The sequence below is a fragment of the Blennius ocellaris genome (assembly GCF_963422515.1).
Source record: "Blennius ocellaris genome assembly, contig: SCAFFOLD_348, whole genome shotgun sequence".
In the NCBI taxonomy this organism is placed as follows: domain Eukaryota; kingdom Metazoa; phylum Chordata; class Actinopteri; order Blenniiformes; family Blenniidae; genus Blennius; species Blennius ocellaris.
The window spans coordinates 1-20000 of record NW_027661968.1 but is presented as its reverse complement, the minus strand read 5'-3'; the positions used below and the strand labels follow the sequence as shown (position 1 = coordinate 20000).

Below are 20000 nucleotides of genomic sequence, written 5' to 3'. Positions count from 1 at the left end.
TCCAGATCAGGGACTTGTTCTCCTCAGACACCGTCTCCGTCTGCGCCGCCTCGCCGGCCTGGAGGACGGACGGAGACACAAACAGCTGTTTGTCACCGAGACTCACATCTGGAGGAAGAAAACTCAGGGTGTCGTTCAGGAGGCGTCCTGAGGGGGGCAGTGCTGAGTCACTGGTTATCATGTCTCATCTATTGAAATGAGAGGAGGAGGAGGAGGAGGAGGAGGAGGAGGAGGAGGAGGAGGAGGAGGAGGAGGAAGAGAAGGAAGAGGAAGAGGAGGAGAGGAGGAGGGAGAGGAGGAGGAGGAGGAAGAGAAGGAAGAGGAAGAGGAGGAGAGGAGGAGGGAGAGGAGGAGGAGGAAGAGGAGGAGGAGGAAGAGAAGGAAGAGGAAGAGGAGGAGGAAGAGGAGGAGGAAGAGAGGAGGAGGAGGAGGAGGAGGAGGGGGGAGGAAGAGGAGGAGGAGGAGGAAGAGAAGGAAGAGGAAGAGGAGGAGGAAGAGGAGGAGAGGAGGAGGGAGAGGAGGAGGAAGAGGAAGAGGAGGAGGAGGAGGAGAGGAGGAGGAGGGGGGAGGAAGAGGAGGAAGAGGAAGAGAAGGAGGAGGAGGAAGAGAAAGAGGAGGAGAGGAGGAGGGAGAGGAGGAGGAGGAAGAGGAGGAAGAGAGGAGGAAGAGAAAGAGGAGGAGAGGAGGAGGGAGAGGAGGAGGAGGAAGAGGAGGAAGAGAGGAGGAAGAGGAAGAGAAGGAGGAAGAGGAGGAGGAGCAGGAGGAAGAGGAGGAGAGGAGGAGGAAGAGGAGGAGGAAGAGGAAGAGAAGGAGGAGCAGGAGGAAGAGGAGGAGAGGAGGAGGAGGAGGAGGAGGAAGAGAAGGAAGAGGAAGAGGAGGAGAGGAGGAGGAAGAGGAGGAGGAAGAGAAGGAAGAGGAAGAGAGGAGGAGGAAGTGAGAGGAGGAGGAGGACAGACGGATGGAGGACAGACGGTGGGAGGACGGAGGACAGACGGAGGGAAGACGACAGACAGACGGAGGGAGGAGGACAGATAGACGGAGGGAGGAGGACAGATAGACGGAGGACAGATAGACGGAGGACAGACGGAGGGAGGAAGACAGACAGACGGAGGGAGGAGGACAGATAGACGGAGGACATACGGAGGGAGGAGGACAGACATAGGAGGACAGATAGACGGAGGACAGACAGAAGACAGACGGAGGACAAACAGAGGAGGACAGATAGACGGAGGACAGACAGAAGACAGACGGAGGACAAACAGAGGAGGACAGATAGATGGAGGACAGAGGGAGGACGACAGACAGAGGACAGACGGAGGAGGACAGGTCTGGAGCAGCCCCACCTCCCCCAGCTCCTCGTGGGACTGCTCCAGGTAGGGCGTCTCCCTCAGGTCCTTGGGGTCCAGGTCCACGTAGGACTCGTCCTGCCGCTCCGACGTGTCGCTGTCGCTCTCCTCACTCTTCTCCAGACCCTCCGGGTCCGACTCCTCCTGGTCCTGGTCCTCCTGGTCCTGGTCCCGGTCAGACTTGTCCGAGTACAGGTCCGGGTCCTTCAGGGGGTCGCTGTCACTGAACCTGCAGGAGGCGCAGGAGGAGGAGGTGAGAGGAGGAGGTGGAGGAGGTGATGAGAGGAGGAGGAGCAGCAGGAGGAGGACGAGGTTAGAGGAGGAGCAGGAGGAGGAGGAGGTGATGAGAGGAGGAGGAGCAGCAGGAGGAGGACGAGGTTAGAGGAGGAGCAGGAGGAGGAGGTTAGAGGAGGAGCAGGAGGAGGAGGAGCAGGAGCAGGAGGAGGACAAGGTTAGAGAAGGAGGAGCAATAGGAGGTGAGAGGAGGAGGAGGAGCAGCAGGAGGAGGAGGAGGTTAGAGGAGGAGGTAGGAGGAGGTGGGGGTCTCCTCACTGGAAGCCCTGCAGGTTGTGGGCCCTCAGGAGACTGTAGAAGTTGATGGAATGTTCTCCTGCCGTCGTCACGGTGACCAGGTCCTCCTTGCCCTCCTTGCCCTCCTTGCCCTCCCGGATCATGGTCCTCTTCAGCAGGCTGGAACACTTCAGGGCCAGTTCCAGGGCGTCCATCCAGCAGCGGCCTGCAACACAGCGCCCCCTCAGTCACTGCACTGCAACTGCAGACTTGTCCTCCAGGGGACGGAGGCCAAGTCCTGACCAGGACGCTCAGTGTTTTAATCCACGGTGACGTGGACAGAGACTGGGGGACGAGGACAGAGGGGACAGATACTGGGGGACGAGGACAGAGGGGACGTTTCAGCACCGTGGACAGAGACTGGGGGACGAGGGCAGAGGGGACAGAGACTGGGGGACAGAGACGGGGATGAGGGCAGAGGGGACAGAGACTGGGGGACAAGGACAGAGGGGACAGATACTGGGGGATGTGGGCAGAGACTGGGGGACGAGGACATATGGGACGTTTCATGTTTCAGCACCGTGGACAGAGACTTGGGGACGAGGACAGAGGGAACAGAGACTGGGGGACAAGGACAGAGGGGACAGATACTGGGGGATGTGGGCAGACACTGGGGGACGAGGACATATGGGACGTTTCATGTTTCAGCACCGTGGACAGATACTTGGGGACGAGGACAGAGGGGACAGAGACTGGGGGACGAGGACAGAGTGGACGTTTCATGTTTCAGCACCGTGGACACTGACTGGGGGACGAGGACAGAGGGGACAGAGACTGGGGGATGAGGGCAGAGGGGACAGAGACTGGCAGACGTGGACAGAGACTGGGGGACGAGGACAGAAGGGACAGATACTGGGGGATGTGGGCAGAGACTGGGGGACGAGGACATATGGGACGTTTCATGTTTCAGCACCGTGGACAGAGATTTGGGGACGAGGACAGAGGGGACAGAGACTGGGGGACGAGGACAGAGTGGACGTTTCATGTTTCAGCACTGTGGACACTGACTGGGGGACGAGGACATAGGGGACATTTCCCGTTTCAGCACCGTGGACAGAGACTGGGAAATGGGGACAGAGGGGACATAGACTGGGGGACGTAAACTGAAGAAAAACTCATCATGCTAGACATTATTAATTTAGATCAAAGCGATCAAAGTCTATTATGTAGGACGATCATGAAAGCAGTGAGGGCGTCAGATGAAAGGGTGAATTCTGCTTCATTCAGGACAAGAAGGTACAAAGTTAAAAAGAGTTCTATCATTAAAAACATGACTTTATTCCGCCGTGATACTTGAATAATACTTGAAAAAGAACAAAGGCTGGACCGTCTCACCGTCGGACTCGGAGGCGGCTCTGAAGATGAGGTGGCTGCTGGGTAACGGCTGAGTGATGGAGCCCACCGCTTCTCCTTTAGGACCCTGAGGACAAACAAACACACCTTCACCTCTGCTGAGTCATCAAATATGTGTTGCAGCACATTTTCAAGGACTCGGCTCCTTAAAGTCCCGGTCCCGGTCCTGGTTCTGACTGGGAACCAGGTCAGGTGGTCTAACCCATTAAAAGTTTCTGCTGACTCATCAGAAGTTTCTGCTTACTCATCAGGAGTTTCTGCTGACTCATTAAAAGTTTCTGCTGACTCAGAAGTTTCTGCTGACTCATTAAAAGTTTCCGCTGACTCATCAGAAGTTTCTGCTTACTCATCAGGAGTTTCTGCTGACTCATTAAAAGTTTCTGCTGACTCAGAAGTTTCTGCTGACTCATTAAAAGTTTCCGCTGACTCATTAGAAGTTTCCGCTGACTCAGTTTTCTGCTGACTCATTAGAAGTTTCTGCTTACTCATCAAAAGCTTCTGCTGACTCATTAAAAGCTTCTGCTGACTCATTAAAAGCTTCTGCTGACTCATTAAAAGCTTCTGCTGACTCAGAAGTTTCTGCTGACTCATTAGAAGTTTCTGCTTACTCATCAGAAGTTTCTGCTGACATTAAAAGTTTCTGCTGACTCATTAAAAGTTTCTGCTCCCTGTCAAAATAAAACACTGATGTGTAGTGTCCTCCTGGCATGGTCTGCCTGTGGGACTGTCAAAATAAAAGACTGATGTGTAGTGTCCTCCTGGCATGGTCTGCCTGTGGGACTGTCAAAATAAAAGACTGATGTGTAGTGTCCTCCTGGCATGGTCTGCCTGTGGGACTGTCAAAATAAAAGACTGATGTGCAACCGTTGAACGTTTCCAGGATCCGTTTAAACGACGACTGAAACTGAACTTTTGGAGACTTAAAAGGGTAAAACAAAGGAAACCTGGTCGTGGACCGGGGGGTGGGTGGACGGGGTGGACCGGGGGGGGGGACGGGGGGGTCCTGACCTTGACGGCCCAGATGGACTGCTCCAGCGGGTGGAAGAGCTTGAAGCAGAAGCCGTCCTTCTTGGACGGCCTCTCGATCAGCTCGCAGGCGTTGAGCAGCAGCGTCCCGACCCACTGGCCGTTCTTGTGGGTCTTGTAGACCAGCAGGACCCCCGGCTTCAGGACACACCACAGCTTGGTCCAGCTCTTCAGGGTCCCCCGGATCTGAGGGACACACGGGGACACGTCTTCATCAGGGGGAGGAACCGTGGGGGGGTGGAACAAGGAACTCATAAACTAATAAAACTAATAATGATAATAACAATAATAATGTTAATAATAATAATAATAATAACAATAATGATAATAACAACAATAATGATCATAACAATAACAATAATAATGTTAATAATAATAATAATAATAATAATAACAATAATGATAATAACAACAATAATGATCATAATAATAACAATAATAATGATAATAACAATAATAATGATGATAATAATAATGATAATAATGATGATGATAATAATAATAATAACAATAGTAATAATAATAACAATAATAATGATGACGATGACATCATCATTATTAACTAACCCTAACAACAACAACAACAATAACAATAACAATAATAATAGTAATGATCCCCCCAGCAGGACGGAGCAGCTCCACCTTCAGCCAGTCGGCCATGACGATGACTGACGGGTCAGTGATGGTGCTCAGTAATAATAATAACAATAGTAATAATAATAATAATAATAATAATAATAATAACAATAGTAATAATAATAATAATAATAATAATAACCTTCAGCCAGTCAGCCATGACGATGACTGACGGGTCAGTGATGGTGCTCAGTAATAATAATAATAATAATAATAATAATAATAATAATAGTAATAATAATAACAATAGTAATAATAATAATAATAATAATAGTAATAATAATAATAATAATAATAATAATAATAATAATAATAATAACCTTCAGCCAGTCAGCCATGACGATGACTGACGGGTCAGTGATGGTGCTCAGTAATAATAATAATAATAGTAATAATAATAATAATAATAATAGTAATAATAATAACAATAATAATAATAATAATAATAGTAATAATAATAACAATAGTAATAATAATAATAATAATAGTAATAATAATAACAATAGTAATAATAATAATAATAATAATAATAATAATAGTAATAATAATAATAATAATAACCTTCAGCCAGTCGGCCATGACGATGACTGACGGGTCAGTGATGGTGCTCAGTAATAATAATAATAATAATAATAATAGTAATAATAATAATAGTAATAATAATAATAATAATAATAACAATAATAACCTTCAGCCAGTCGGCCATGACGATGACTGACGGGTCAGTGATGGTGCTCAGCAGCTCCTTGGTCGCCCTCTTCTTCTCCTCCCTGTAGTTCTTCTTCTGCACCTGCAACACAGAGTCACTGGTCACTGGAGGTGGAGGACACCCGGCAGGTGAGGACAGAGAGGACACTGTGGACAGAGAGGACGCAGTGTGGACATAGAGGACACAGTCCTAAAGCTACGCCTCCAGGAAAGAGCATTATGCTCTGAGAATTAGCGTCCGGATCTGCAGGAGGACTTAAGCTGCTTTGGACTTCTGACCTTGAGGGACGTCTTATTTTGACGGACGTCTTACTTTGAGGGACGTCTTACTTTGAGGGACGTCTTACCTTGAGGGACTCCTTCTTGGTCAGTTTCCCTCCAGACACAGACACGTCCTTGTCGGAGCCGTTGTACAACTTCGTCTCTGACTGGAGGACACAAAGACAACATCCATGAACAGTAGGGTCTGAGGTATGGTCTGAGGTATGGTCTGATGTTGAACACATCAAGCTGACCTGAGGTCAGCGACATCCTGTGAAACTACAAAGTACGACACGACTTTCTACATTTTATGATGGTTCACCGAGGGTGAAGGAAGGAAGTAAGGAAGTAAGGAAGGAGAGGAGACAAGGGATGAAGGAAGAGAGGGATCAAAGAGGGAAGGAGGAAGGAAAGGAGGAGACAAGGGATGAAGGAAGAGAGGGATCAAAGAGGGAAGGAGGACAAAGTCTTCCTTTCATCTTCATTCCAGTTTGGTTCTTAGAAGAACGTTGGAATCGAGGCTCCTGCTCTGATCTTCACTCCGACGAAATGATGAAACTCCACCGAGATGCTGATTCTTCTAAATCTTCTCTTGGTGGTTTTTTTTTTGTTGTTTAAAAAAAAAAAATTGTGTTAAAAAATTCTTCCACGTCTCTTCACTCGTCCTCAAACTTTCAGATTCTGGTTTGAAAACGTCTGAAGCTCAGAAGCAGCCGGAGCCAAATTCCCCTGATGAAACTTTGATGAGCTTCAGTTTGAAGTTTCTGCTGATGCATGGTTCCCCCCCTCCCCCCCTACCCTACCTTACCTTGCTCTTCGATATGGAGTGAGAGTCTTCCTTCAGAGGCAGCGGCAGCAGGTCCTCCTTCCCTCTCTCGAACCCTGGAACCACAAAAACACTTTGATCTTTTGCTTCCAGAGGATCAGACACAAACTGGGATTCATAAAATCCTCATCAGACGATGAGGAAAGAAGAAACGACGTCATGAGAAGAGTTGAGGTGAGGAAAACCACTGTTTGTCTGCAGGACACTTTCAACATTGGAGGACAGCGCCCCCTGCAGGACATTGGAGGACAGCGCCCCCTGCAGGACACTGGAGGACAGCGCCCCCTGCAGACCTTCTGAAGTCCTCAAACCAAAGACGGACCAACAGGCGGTAATTTGCCACCAGCTTCAGAACAAACAACCGAACCGTCTTTTCTTTGCTCCAGATCCTGAACGTCACAATCAAAACCTCCTCGAGGTCGTTTCACACATGTTACCGTAGTTTCCAGACTAGAAGCAGCACTTTGTGTGGTTTTGCATTTATATAGTTCTACCAGAACCACAGGAAAACCTCCACTAGTACCATGTGACCAGTCCGTCAAAATAAAAAGAGAAAATCTGCCACAGAAACTAGAAACGGGTTCATCATTGACTTTTAGTCCAGGAAATACGGTAAAAAGGTGAAACTTAGGTTTGGTCGTATGAAACCGTCAGTCGGTGGAGGAGAGAGGAAGTAGCTGGAGTCTCACCTTCAACCTGTTTGGAAGGAGAGTGGATTAGAAACAAACAACAAACAACCAGAAACAAACAAACAACCAAAACAAACAAACAACCAAAACAAACAACAACCAGGAACAACCAGAAACAACCAACAACCAGAAACAACCAACAACCAGAAACAACCAACAACCAGAAACAAACAACAATCAAAACAAACAACCAGAAACAACCAAAACAAACCACAACCAGAAACAAACAAACAACAACCACAACAAACAACAACCAGAAACAACATCTTGAGGATTCATTCATCCAGTTTTAGACGTAGAAAGAGGCGTCAGAGTCACAAACCCTCCGACCAATCAGATCAAAGCACAACTAAAGAAGCTCATTTCTTTCATGAAGCTTAAATCGGTGAACAACTTCCTGATTAACTTCAGTCAAAGCTTCACCACATCCAAACTGTTAGTTTTATTCATATTCTTTTACTTTGACAGGCATTTTACACTGAAAAGCTCCTCTGTGTTCATGACTTGACTCAGCAGCATGTGGCTGCAGAACAAGACCTTTCATGTCACATGATGAGTTCTGACACTGAATATTCAGAAGGTTCCAGAATGAACCAAACCAGAAAGTGTTGCTTGTATTGTGGAGGGAAATATGACTGCGTCTGCTGCAGCTGCAGCAGACTGACGCTCCACTGCAGCTGCAGGAGACTGATGCTCCACTGCAGCTGCAGGAGACTGACGCTCCACTGCAGCTGCAGGAGACTGACGCTCCACTGCAGCTGCAGGAGACTGACGCTTCATTGCAGCTGCAGGAGACTGACGCTTCACTGCAGCTGCAGGAGACTGACGCTTCACTGCAGCTGCAGGAGACTGACGCTTCACTGCAGCTGCAGGAGACTGACGCTTCACTGCAGCTGCAGGAGACTGACGCTTCATTGCAGCTGCAGGAGACTGACGCTTCACTGCAGCTGCAGGAGACTGATGCTCCACTGCAGCTGCAGGAGACTGACGCTTCATTGCAGCTGCAGGAGACTGATGCTTCATTGCAGCTGCAGGAGACTGACGCTTCATTGCAGCTGCAGGAGACTGACGCTTCACTGCAGCTGCAGGAGACTGACGCTTCATTGCAGCTGCAGGAGACTGATGCTCCACTGCAGCTGCAGCAGACTGACGCTTCATTGCAGCTGCAGGAGACTGATGCTTCACTGCAGCTGCAGAAGACTGACGCTTCATTGCAGCTGCAGGAGACTGATGCTTCACTGCAGCTGCAGGAGACTGATGCTCCACTGCAGCTGCAGGAGACTGACGCTTCACTGCAGCTGCAGGAGACTGATGCTTCATTGCAGCTGCAGGAGACTGACGCTTCATTGCAGCTGCAGGAGACTGACGCTTCACTGCAGCTGCAGGAGACTGATGCTTCATTGCAGCTGCAGGAGACTGACGCTTCAGTGCAGCTGCAGGAGACTGACGCTTCATTGCAGCTGCAGGAGACTGATGCTTCACTGCAGCTGCAGGAGACTGATGCTTCACTGCAGCTGCAGCAGACTGATGCTTCACTGCAGCTGCAGGAGACTGATGCTTCACTGCAGACTGACTAAATAAAAAACAGCTGCAGTGACGTGGCTCTGCGTCGGGAAGAGGAAGCTGCCTGACGGCGTGATGAAGGAGGGAAGGAGGCGGAGCTCCAGTCATGTGACCATCGACCAGCAGGACTCCTCCTCCTGCTCCTCCTCCTCCTCCTCTCACGCCTGTTGTGGGGCGGCAAGGCTGAAGTGCTGCCATGGCAACAGGTGAGGCGAGGGGGAAGCCGGGTTCTCTGCGCTTTTAGGAGGGGGGGGGGGGGGGGGGGGTCGCCATAGCAACTGCATCTGGGCTATTCCGGCTGCAGAATGGTGACGAGGGACAGACGTCCAGTCCACAAGATGTCCTCCTTTGATGTCCGACCAGATCGATCAGGACCAGAAGACCACCGACTCACCGTCCGTCCTGCAGGAAGCACCTCGGAGCTCAAAGACCAGCGTCAGCGTTTAGAAGACATGTCACCATGGAAACCGTCCACATGAGACTAAAGTGTCTCGTCTAAAGTCGTCAGAGGGAAACAATCAATGAGAAACTAGTTTGGAGTCTCATGAGGAGGAAAGAATGAAGAACAGGTTCTGGAGGGAAAGACCAGGTTGGGCTCAGTGTCCTCGTGTCTCCTCACCGTCCCCTAATGTCTCCTCGTGTCTTCTCATGTCTCCTCACGTCCACTAATGTCTCCTCACGTCTCCTCGTGTCTTCTCATGTCTCCTCACCGTCCCCTAATGTCTCCTCACGTCTCATATCTCCTCACCGTCCCCTAATGTCTCCTCACGTGTCATGTCTCCTCGTGTCTTCTCATGTCTCCTCACCGTCCCCTAATGTCTCCTCACGTCTCATGTCTCCTCACGTCTCCTCATCGTCTCCTCGTGTCTTCTCATGTCTCCTCACCGTCCCCTAATGTCTCCTCACGTCTCATATCTCCTCACCGTCCCCTAATGTCTCCTCACGTGTCATGTCTCCTCGTGTCTTCTCATGTCTCCTCACCGTCCCCTAATGTCTCCTCGTGTCTTCTCATGTCTCCTCACGTCTCATGTCTCCTCACCAAGACCAGGTACCAACCAGTGGTACTTCCTGTTTGGAGGAGGAAGAGAAACTGGTGAAGAACTACATGACTCATGACCTGAGTAGAGGAGGAGGAGGAGGAGGAGGAGGAGGAGGAGGAGGAGGAGAAGGAGGAAGAGGAGGAGCAGCTACTTCAGTGGTGAGGAGGTCAAAGGTCACAGACTAAATCCCTCCAGCAGGTAAACAGGAAGTGAGAAGTGACTGTTAATCCTCCGTCTGAGGATTAATGATGTTAATGCTGGAGGAGGAGGAAGAGGAGGAGGAAGAAGAGGAGGAAGAGGAGGTGGAGGAAGAGGAGGTGGAGGAAGAAGAGGAGGAGGTGGAGGAAGAAGAGGAGGAGGAGGAGGTGGAGGTGGAGGAAGAGGACCTCCACCCTCCTGCTCCTCTTCAGCACCGCAGACAAAGAGTAAACAACCTTTAATCCCAAATGTCCCGTGGGATTAGGTGAGAGTCTGGAAAAGTGGGATTATCATCCTGCATCTGTCCGGAGCTCCAGCAGGGAGTGGAACCGGCAACCTCTCCGTCCACAAGCTGCTCTGCACCCTGTCTGCCTGCTGAGCTACTGAGCATGTGCAGAAGCGTCGACGCCCCCGCGGTGCCGCTGAGGAGCGTTTTTACTAAAAGTTGCGTTTTCGGTGGCGCCGAGCCGAAAGGTGAAGAGAAGTTTGAGGTTTTTCAAAATAAAACGTAGTAAAAATGGCGCCTCGGTCCGACTGGAGGTGAGGAAAGTCACGTTTGTACGTCCAACGTCGTCTCGGGAAAGGACAATTTCCCGACAGGACAATGTCCCCGGCCGGTCGTCCTGGAGGAGACGTGAGACGAGCGTCAAAGAAACAACCAGGAACAGAGAAGGAGACGAGAGGCGGTTCAACTGGAGCCTCGTCTCCTTGTGTCCTTGTCTTCTCGTCTCCTCGTTTCATCTTCTCATCTCCTTGTGTCCTCATCTCCTCATCTTCTTGTCTTCTCATCTTCTCGTGTCCTCGTCTCCAGACAGGAAGGACAAACGACTCCTTCCTGTCTACTGCTCAAAGCCTGAGACCCCCTGGAGGGACATGGGAGGCGACAGGCCACGCCCCCCCACACCCACCTGGCAGAGACATGGGAGGTGACAGGCCACGCCCCCGCCCCTCCCCCCCAACACCTGGCAGAGACATGGGAGGCGACAGGCCACGCCCCCAACACCTGGCAGAGACATGGGAGGCGACAGGCCACGCCCCCCGCCATGCCCCCCCAACACCTGGCAGAGACATGGGAGGCGACAGGCCACGCCCCCCGCCCCTCCCCCCACACCCACCTGGCAGAGACATGGGAGGTGACAGGCCACGCCCCCCGCCCCTCCCCCCACACCCACCTGGCAGAGACATGGGAGGCGACAGGCCACGCCCCCCGCCCCTCCCCCCACACCCACCTGGCAGAGACATGGGGGCCAGCTCGTTGTAGCCCCCGAAGGAGGCGTTGCGGATCAGCTTGCGTCCGTCCGGCCGCAGCGACGCCGTCCCGCCGCACGTGGAGAAACGGCGGCGGCCCAGCAGCCCCTCCTCCTTCATCATGGAGCCGGAGGGTGGAGGAGGAGGTGGGGGGGCAGGGGGGTCAAGCTCTCAAGCTCGGGAGGTAAAGGGGAGTCGGGGGGGGTGGGGGGGGTCGTATCGGTCCTGTGCTGCTGGTGGGAAATGAACCGACACACACACACACCAACACACACACACACACACACACACACACACACACACACACACACACACACACACAGAACACTCAGGGAAGAAGCATCTGAACGACGCAGCGTTCTGCTTCCTCTGTGACTGAGCCTGGATTCTCTCTCTCTCTCCTCCCTCTCTCTCTCTCTCTCCTCCCCCTTTCTATTCGTCACTTCCCTCTCTCCCTCCCCCCCCTGTCTCCCCCCCCCCCCCCCCCCCCCCAGGTGGAAAACAACCCTCATTCCCTCCAGTTGAGATTCAGAGCGACACTCCACTGCTTCCTTCACGTCTCTTTACTGGAAACACGTTTTAGCAGAGTTTAGAGTGACTCTGATCAGAGTCATATGGGGGGGGGGGGTGGGGGGGGGGGGGTCTGGGCACATGGGGGGGGGGGGGGGTCTGGGGCGACGAGGCGAAGGCGTCACAGCTGCCAGACGATCGCAGCTCGGCCTTTCAGACGACGGTTTAATCCTGTTGCTGGGGGTGTGTGTGTGGGTGTGTGTGTGTGGGGGGGGGGGGAGTGAGGGGGGGAGGAGCCTCCCCGCTGTCTAACCCTCGGTGTTTGTCAACACGCCACTGCAACGCTAACGTGTTATAAAACAGCAGTAACTGATTAATACGATCAAATTCAAGATGTTTCAGGCCCCGTTTCCATGACAACGTTTCCACGACAACGTTTCCACCACAGCGTTTCCACGACGACGTTTCCGCGACGAGCCCTCATCGTTCAGAGTCAGGGACTGTTTTCCCACTGCAGCACTGGCGGTGGTCAGCCGGGCCACCGGGGGGCGTTGCCGTGGAAACCAACATCGGGTTCAAGACGTTGCCGTGGGAACGTGAAACCTCTGTGCTGTGGAAAGGTAAGAACGTGGAGTTTGACGGGACCTGGGTTGAAGGTAGAAACATGTATTATTACTAGTTTGTCCTGAATCACGTCTCGTTGTAGAAACAGGAAACTGTCACGTCGACTGAACGACTGTAGAACCACGTGAAGCTGATTGACACATTGAGAGCAGTGACATGTCGCCTGAACTCCACAGAAAACTCTTCCTGCATTCTGGAGGCTCGACTTCCTAAAACAAAGGAGAGCGAGCAAACAAACAAACAAACAAACAAACAAACAAACAAAGCGAGGCTCACTGAGGACAGAAGGAATCGTCGTCACACCGTCCAGGAAGTGAAACTAACTGCTCAACATGAAAACCTCTTCCTCCACTGACCCCAGAACTGGACTGGACCAGAACCGGACTGAACCAGAACCAGACTGGACCAGAACCGGACTGGACCTGAACCAGACTGACCCCAGAACTGGACTGACCCCAGAACTGGACTGAGACCAGAACCAGACTGACCCCAGAACTGGACTGACCCCAGAACTGGACTGGACCAGAACCGGACTGAACCAGAACCAGACTGGACCAGAACTGGACTGGACCAGAACCGGACTGAACCAGAACCAGACTGGACCAGAACTGGACTGGACCAGAACCAGACTGACCCCAGAACTGGACTGAGACCAGAACCAGACTGAACCAGAACCGGACTGGACCTGAACCAGACTGGACCAGAACAGGACTGGACCAGAACCAGACTGAACCAGAACCAGACTGAACCAGAACCGGACTGGACCTGAACCGGACTGAACCAGAACCGGACTGGACCTGAACCGGACTGGACCTGAACCAGACTGAACCAGAACCGGACTGAACCAGAACCGGACTGAACGTGGCCCAATAGAGAGAAAGAGACCAGAGTTCTAGTCTGGCTTCAGGACCTGGACCTCACTAGACTAGAAACCTTCAAACCAGCAGGTTAGTTCAACTAGTAACACAAACTAACCATCTGATGTTCCACGTTCTAGAAACAACTTCTCTTTACTTTCTAAATGTTGCCGTCGTTCAAACCAGCTTCAGTTCCTCCAGATACTCAGTTACTCTGCTGAAGCTGCAGATACTCAGTTACTCTGCTGAAGCTGCAGATACTCAGTTACTCTGCTGAAGCTGGAGATACTCAGTTACTCTGCTGAAGCTGCAGATACTCAGTTACTCTGCTGAAGCTGCAGATACTCAGTTACTCTGCTGAAGCTGCAGATACTCAGTTACTCTGCTGAAGCTGGGACCCTTCCAGAGGACGTCCCCACCGTGTGGTTCCTGCGCTCACACAGCTCAGAGAGTAAACAGAGTAATCCCCACACAAACAGTAATCCCCACACAAACAGTAATCCCCAGCTGGCCGACCAACCTGCAGCTTCTCACCTGAAGCCCCTGAAGCCCCTGAAGTACCTGAAGTACCTGAAGCACCTGAAGCCCCTGAAGTACCTGAAGCCCCTGAAACCCCTGAAGCCCCTGAAGTACCTGAAGTACCTGAAGCACCTGAAGCCCCTGAAGCACCTGAAGCCCCTGAAGTACCTGAAGTACCTGAAGTACCTGAAGTACCTGAAGCACCTGAAGCCCCTGAAGTACCTGAAGCCCCTGAAACCCCTGAAGTACCTGAAGCCCCTGAAGTACCTGAAGCCCCTGAAACCCCTGAAGTACCTGAAGCCCCTGAAGCCCCTGAAGTACCTGAAGCACCTGAAACCCCTGAAGTACCTGAAGTACCTGAAGCACCTGAAGCCCCTGAAGCACCTGAAGCCCCTGAAGTACCTGAAGCACCTGAAGCCCCTGAAGCAGGTCACTTCACGTTCTGGGAGCTCTGGCCAGTTCTAGTTGTCATAGCAACAAGTCGTCCAGCCGGTGGGTGTGAAGCTGAACTTGGTACATCAGGACCTTCATGTCGTCACGTTAAATCTAATTAAGTCAAGAAACCAACGTTCTGCCGACGAGTAGATGTGAAGTGTTGCTGCTCACATGGTGTCACGTCTACAATACATGAACGTCAGAATGTCCTGGAGCCACTGGACCCCCCCTCCCCCTCCCCACACTGAGAGCAGGTAACGTCTGCAGTCCCGCCTGGCGGCCACTGGGGGGCGGCGCCGAGCCGCGGATTAGCAAGGAGGCTGTTTCTGGGTCTGAACATGAGAAACTCTTCAGACTCACTTCTGGTGTGACTGTCCTCCTGTCCTCTGTGGGGGGGGACACAGCACCTGGAGGGGGTCTACACAGTACCTCGGGGGGGGTCTACACAGTACCTCAGGGGGGGGGTCTACACAGTACCTCAGGGCCCGGGGGTTCTGAGCGGGTCGGGCTCCGGCCTCAGGGCGGAGACGTCCTCCGTCATGTCCTCCCGCCGCCTCCTGCCCGTCCGTCCGTCTGCGGGACGCCGTCCCCCGTCAGACCTCGTCCCTCACAGCCCCGGCCTCTCATTGGACGAGGGGGCGGATAAGCTCCGCCCACTGCACATGGTCGACCCCGCCTGACGGAGCGTAATCCCTGCAGCTTAAACCTCCTTGACCCCACCTGCTCTGCTCCCTGCTCCTCCTCCTCCACCTCCTGCTCTCTTCACCTCCTCCTCCAGGTCATGTTCTACTGCTTCAGCCACACACACACACACACACACACACACACACACACACACACACACACACACACACACACACACACACACACACACACACACACACACACACACACACACACACACACACACACACACACACACACACACACACACACACCCACACCCCCCCCGCCTCTAATTTTCTCTTGAGAATAAAAACGGTTCCAAAGGAAGAAAGAAAAGCAGATCTGGTTCCCTTTAGATCCCAAACGTTCCTCTCGAGCGTCGGTTCCTCTCCTGCTGTGAGGAGCGTCGGTTCCTCTGGTTCCTCTCCTGCTGTGAGGAGCGTCGGTTCCTCTCCTGCTGTGAGGAGCGTCGGTTCCTCTGGTTCCTCTCCTGCTGGGAGGAGCGTCGGTTCCTCCCCCGGGGAACGTTGAAGATCAAAGTTATTGACAAACTGAGAGGAAACGACAGAACGTTTCACACAAACTCCCACAATCCCTCTGGCTGATTCACAAAAACTGTTCCTGCTGCGTCGCCTCAGAAATGTGTAAAATCCAGATGTGAGCTTGAAGGTAAAGAGTTGAAAGAGTTGAAAGAGTCAAAGAGTTGAAAGAGTCACACGGATGAGTCGATGGTGGAAACCATGACGTATGAAATCGGGATAATTTCCATGAAGTCTCAGAGCAACAGACACAAACTGCCTGAATCCTGCAGGAGAGCAGCTGCAGTGGTGTGACGAGGACGGCGCCCTCTGCTGGAGGGACTGCAGACACCAGGCGTCATGACTCATGATGAGGACGGCGCCCTCTGCTGGAGGGACTGAGGGACTGCAGACACCAGGCGTCATGACTCATGATGAGGACGTCCTGTATCATGTCTTCTTCTGCTTGTTGACACCAGAAATAAAGTTTTTTTATGATTTGATGACACTTTTTTTTCTTTTCACGTTTTTTTGAGTTGATCTTTTTCAACATTTAACAAATTGAATTTTGCAGAAACACATGAAAGAGACGAGTTGAAGAAAAGAGTGGAGAAGTTGTTGAACACATGAGAAAACAAAAGAAAACAAAACCACTGCAGGGACACAAGTCCACTGCAAGGATGAGTCCACTGCAGGGACACGTCCACTGAAGGGACGGGTCCACTGCAGGGACACGTCTACTGCAGGGACACATGTCCGCTGCAGGGCCACGTCCACTGTAGGGACGGGTCCACTGCAGGGACACACGTCCTCTGCAGGGACGCGTCCTCAAACACCGTCTGGACAAACCTTCTACTGAAGATAAAGTCAAACCGTCTGAGACAAACAGAAGAGTCCCACCATGAGGACCTTCCTCCACACCACTGACCCGAGGCACCAGAAGGGGGCGCTGTGACGCCTGACGGGAGTTTGACCAGCAACCTCACACAGTCCAACGGAATAAACACAACCTCCATGTCCCCTCCAGGCAGGAGATCAAAGAGCAGCAGGACAGGAAGTGGAGCAAAGACAAAGGGACGTCTCGGTCTGGAAGCGTCCTCCCGGGGTGGGCGGGGCTTACCGTGGCTGTAGCTGAGCCCCGGGCTGAGGGCGGAGGGCGAGGCGGCCGGCTCCCTGCTGGGCGTCTGGAGCCCCGCCTCCTTCTCACGCTCCTTCGCCTGGCGATGACTCATCCTGCCTGGGGTCAGGAGGACGGGGTCATCACCGCTGGCTGGGGGGGGGGGGGGGGGGGGAGGGGGAGGAGCAGAGAGAGGAGATCACCACGCTGCCCCCTGGTGGAGTTTCTGCTCCTGTTCCAGAACGTCTCCTGAAGTTACGTCACTTCAGGGTTCATCAGGTCTGACGACAGTAAATCAACTCGTCTTCATGAACAAACTTTTAACAAACGTCTCAACAGGAAGACAAGTTGAAGAAAAGCCTCTACAACTGTTGCATTATGGGCGTTTTGACAAACTTCCTCTCCAGCATGACGGAGGTGAAGGTTAGTAGAAACTAGAAGGATCAGCGTTTCCATGGCGACACACTGTAAATGACCCAGCAGACGACTCCACCCTTCTGCAGCAGAGACTCACTGCACCACCTGGTGGTGCAACACGTGCAGCAGAGCCTCCGCCCGTCTCACACCTCCACGGGACCTGGGTGGTGCAGAAGGACCTGGGTGGTGCAGCAGAGCCTCCGCCCGTCTCACACCTCCACAGAAGAAAAGCTGAGTTCACTTCCTTACCGGAGGCGGGGTGGTGCTCCTTCAAGTCTGCATGGTGCTGGAGCAGGACGGGGGGAGTGACAGGGGGGGGGGTATGGGTGGAAAGAGAGGTGGAGGAGGAGGAGGTGGAGGTGTTCCATCATGTGTTGCAGCCCAGGTGTTGGAGGCAGTGGGAGCAGCGGGGGAACGACAACAAATGATTGTAATGATGGAGGGGGGGGGGGGGGGGGGGGGGGTCAAGGGTGGAGGGGGGGTCAGGGGTGGAGGGGGGTTCAGGGGTGGAGACAAGGGACAGAAAACAAAAGAAAAAAAACAGACATTAGTTTAAACTGAATATCAACTGAAGAGACGACGACTGAACAGAAAACTGACGGAGAATAAAGGTGGAGTGACACACACACACACACACACACACACACACACACACACACACACACACACACACACACACACACACACACACACACACACACACACACACACACACACACACACACACACACACACACACACTATGAGCTCTAAACATTAAAAGTACCAAGTTGGATTGTTATTACGGTGACTGTCAAAATAAAAGCACCAAGTTGGATTGTTATTACAGTGACTGTCAAAATAAAAGTCCAGGAGAAGGTGGACTGGCCGTCGTGACGTCACGGAGAAAACAAGACTCCAAAACAAAGGTCTTCTGGTTTACGTGATGCACCTGAACGCATCACCGAGGCAGTGGAGCTTCGAGTACGTTTTAGAGAATCGACATGAGGAAGTAGAATCTGGAGACATGAAACCTGTTAACCGGTAAAAATACATAAATTAGTCGCGTTAAAAGCCGCAGAGTTCAAAGAGTTTTGGAAAAAGTAGCGACTTCTGGTCGGAAAAATATGAAGATCAAAGGGATCAAAGGGGCGATCCGAGGACAGAAGAGCAGTGACATATTGCATAATGGTGAAACACTCAGCATGTCGCTGACCCACTTTCTTCTCAGCGACAGGAAGAGGAGAGGAAACCACGACAACATCTGGCGTCCAGATGTAACGATGTTTACTCTGACGGCAGAAAGCAGCTCCTCTTATAACAAGACAGGATGTTTACTATTATTATTATTATATCATTATTCATCATCTCACTTCAGAACAAACACATAAACATCAGCATCTAGGAAGTGAAGTAAAAACAACAATAAACATTTTATATCAATGTTGCTGGATGTAAATATACAAAGATAAACAAACATCTTCTTTGGTTAAAATTAGATCTCTTTAATGTGCTTGAAGCACTTTGAGATGTTTATTAGTATTATCATTATCATTATTGTTATTACAGTTGTTATTATCATTATTATTGTTATTACTGTTATTATTATTATCATTATTGTTATTATTATTATTATTATATTATCATTGTTATTATTATTATCATTATTATTATTATTGTTATTATTACTACTATTATTATTATTAGTACTATTATTATTATTATTATTATTATTATTATTAATTAAAAAGCTCAAAGCATCGTGGAAAAGATTAAAGGAATAAAATCAGTATTTCCTCAAACTGTGAACTACATTGTTAGTTTAAAACGCAGTATGAGTCATGTACTGCAGCTGCTGTGTGTGTGTGTGTGTGTGTGTGTGTGTGTGTGTGTGTGTGTGTGTGTGTGTGTGTGTGTAGGAATGTGATTGATGTTCTCAGGACAAATTCTCATTAAGTCAATAAAGAACGTCTGCAGTATAAATGAGGCTTTACCAGTACCAGTACTAGTACCAGTACTCAGTACAAGTACTCAGTACCAGTAGCGAAAGGTCAATACCTGTCCTCTGCAGTCCTCCACATGTCCTCCTCCAGTCCTCCACATGTCTCCTCCAGTCCTCCACATGTCCTCCTCCAGTCCTCCACATGTCCTCCTCCAGTCCTCCACATGTCTCCTCCAGTCCTCCACATGTCCTCCTCCAGTCCTCCACATGTCTCCTCCTGTCCTCCACATGTCCTCCTCCAGTCCTCCACATGTCTCCTCCAGTCCTCCACATGTCCTCCTCCAGTCCTCCACATGTCTCCTCCTGTCACCACATGTCCTCCTCCAGTCCTCCACCTATCCTCCACATGTCCTCCTCCTGTCCACCACATGTCCTCCTCCTATCCTCCACATGTCCTCCTCCTGTCCACCACATGTCCTCCTCCTGTCCTCCACATGTCCTCCTCCAGTCCTCCACATGTCCTCCTCCTGTCCACCACATGTCCTCTGCAGTCCACCACATGTCCTCCTGCTGTCCACACATGTCCTCTTCAGTTTCTCACAGTGGACACTAAACATTCATATTTTAAGGAAGTGTCCGTCACGCTGATATTTCTAAAAAAAAAAAAAAAAAAACTTTGACTCACAATGATTCAGATTCTTGTTTGTTCGTCTTCATGCAGTTTTTCCAGGAACCAGTAGAAGAATAAAACATCCTTCAGTCTTTTCCGATGATGCTTTTACTTTGAAAATCATTGAATGATGAGAGAAAATAGTTGGACTCTTCTAAGTTAGTGAGTCTGAGAGGAAAGAGGATTTCCTGGTTCTGGGACCAGCAGGTACTCATCACGGTGAAGTACTTAGTTACAAGTTACATTTAGACACGTCTGCTGAACAGTTCACTTCCTGCCTTC

The 20000-nt window shown here is 51.1% G+C and overlaps 1 protein-coding gene across 1 annotated transcript in view; it reads right to left on the bottom strand.

Moving 5' to 3' along the window:
* osbpl8 (oxysterol binding protein-like 8) overlaps window positions 1-17422 on the bottom strand; it is a gene marked incomplete at its 3' end in the record, with an annotated part of 22805 nt that extends 5383 nt beyond the window's left edge. Inside the window, 10 exon segments of the mRNA XM_080521954.1 lie at window positions 1-58; window positions 1344-1575; window positions 1899-2082; window positions 3252-3336; window positions 4278-4481; window positions 5620-5721; window positions 5987-6067; window positions 6709-6782; window positions 16714-16863; window positions 17377-17422. The exon segment at window positions 1-58 is cut by the window's left edge and continues 127 nt beyond it. Coding sequence (XP_080378080.1) covers window positions 1-58; window positions 1344-1575; window positions 1899-2082; window positions 3252-3336; window positions 4278-4481; window positions 5620-5721; window positions 5987-6067; window positions 6709-6782; window positions 16714-16825 — 1132 coding nt within the window.
* Window positions 17423-20000: the final 2578 nt, after the last annotated feature.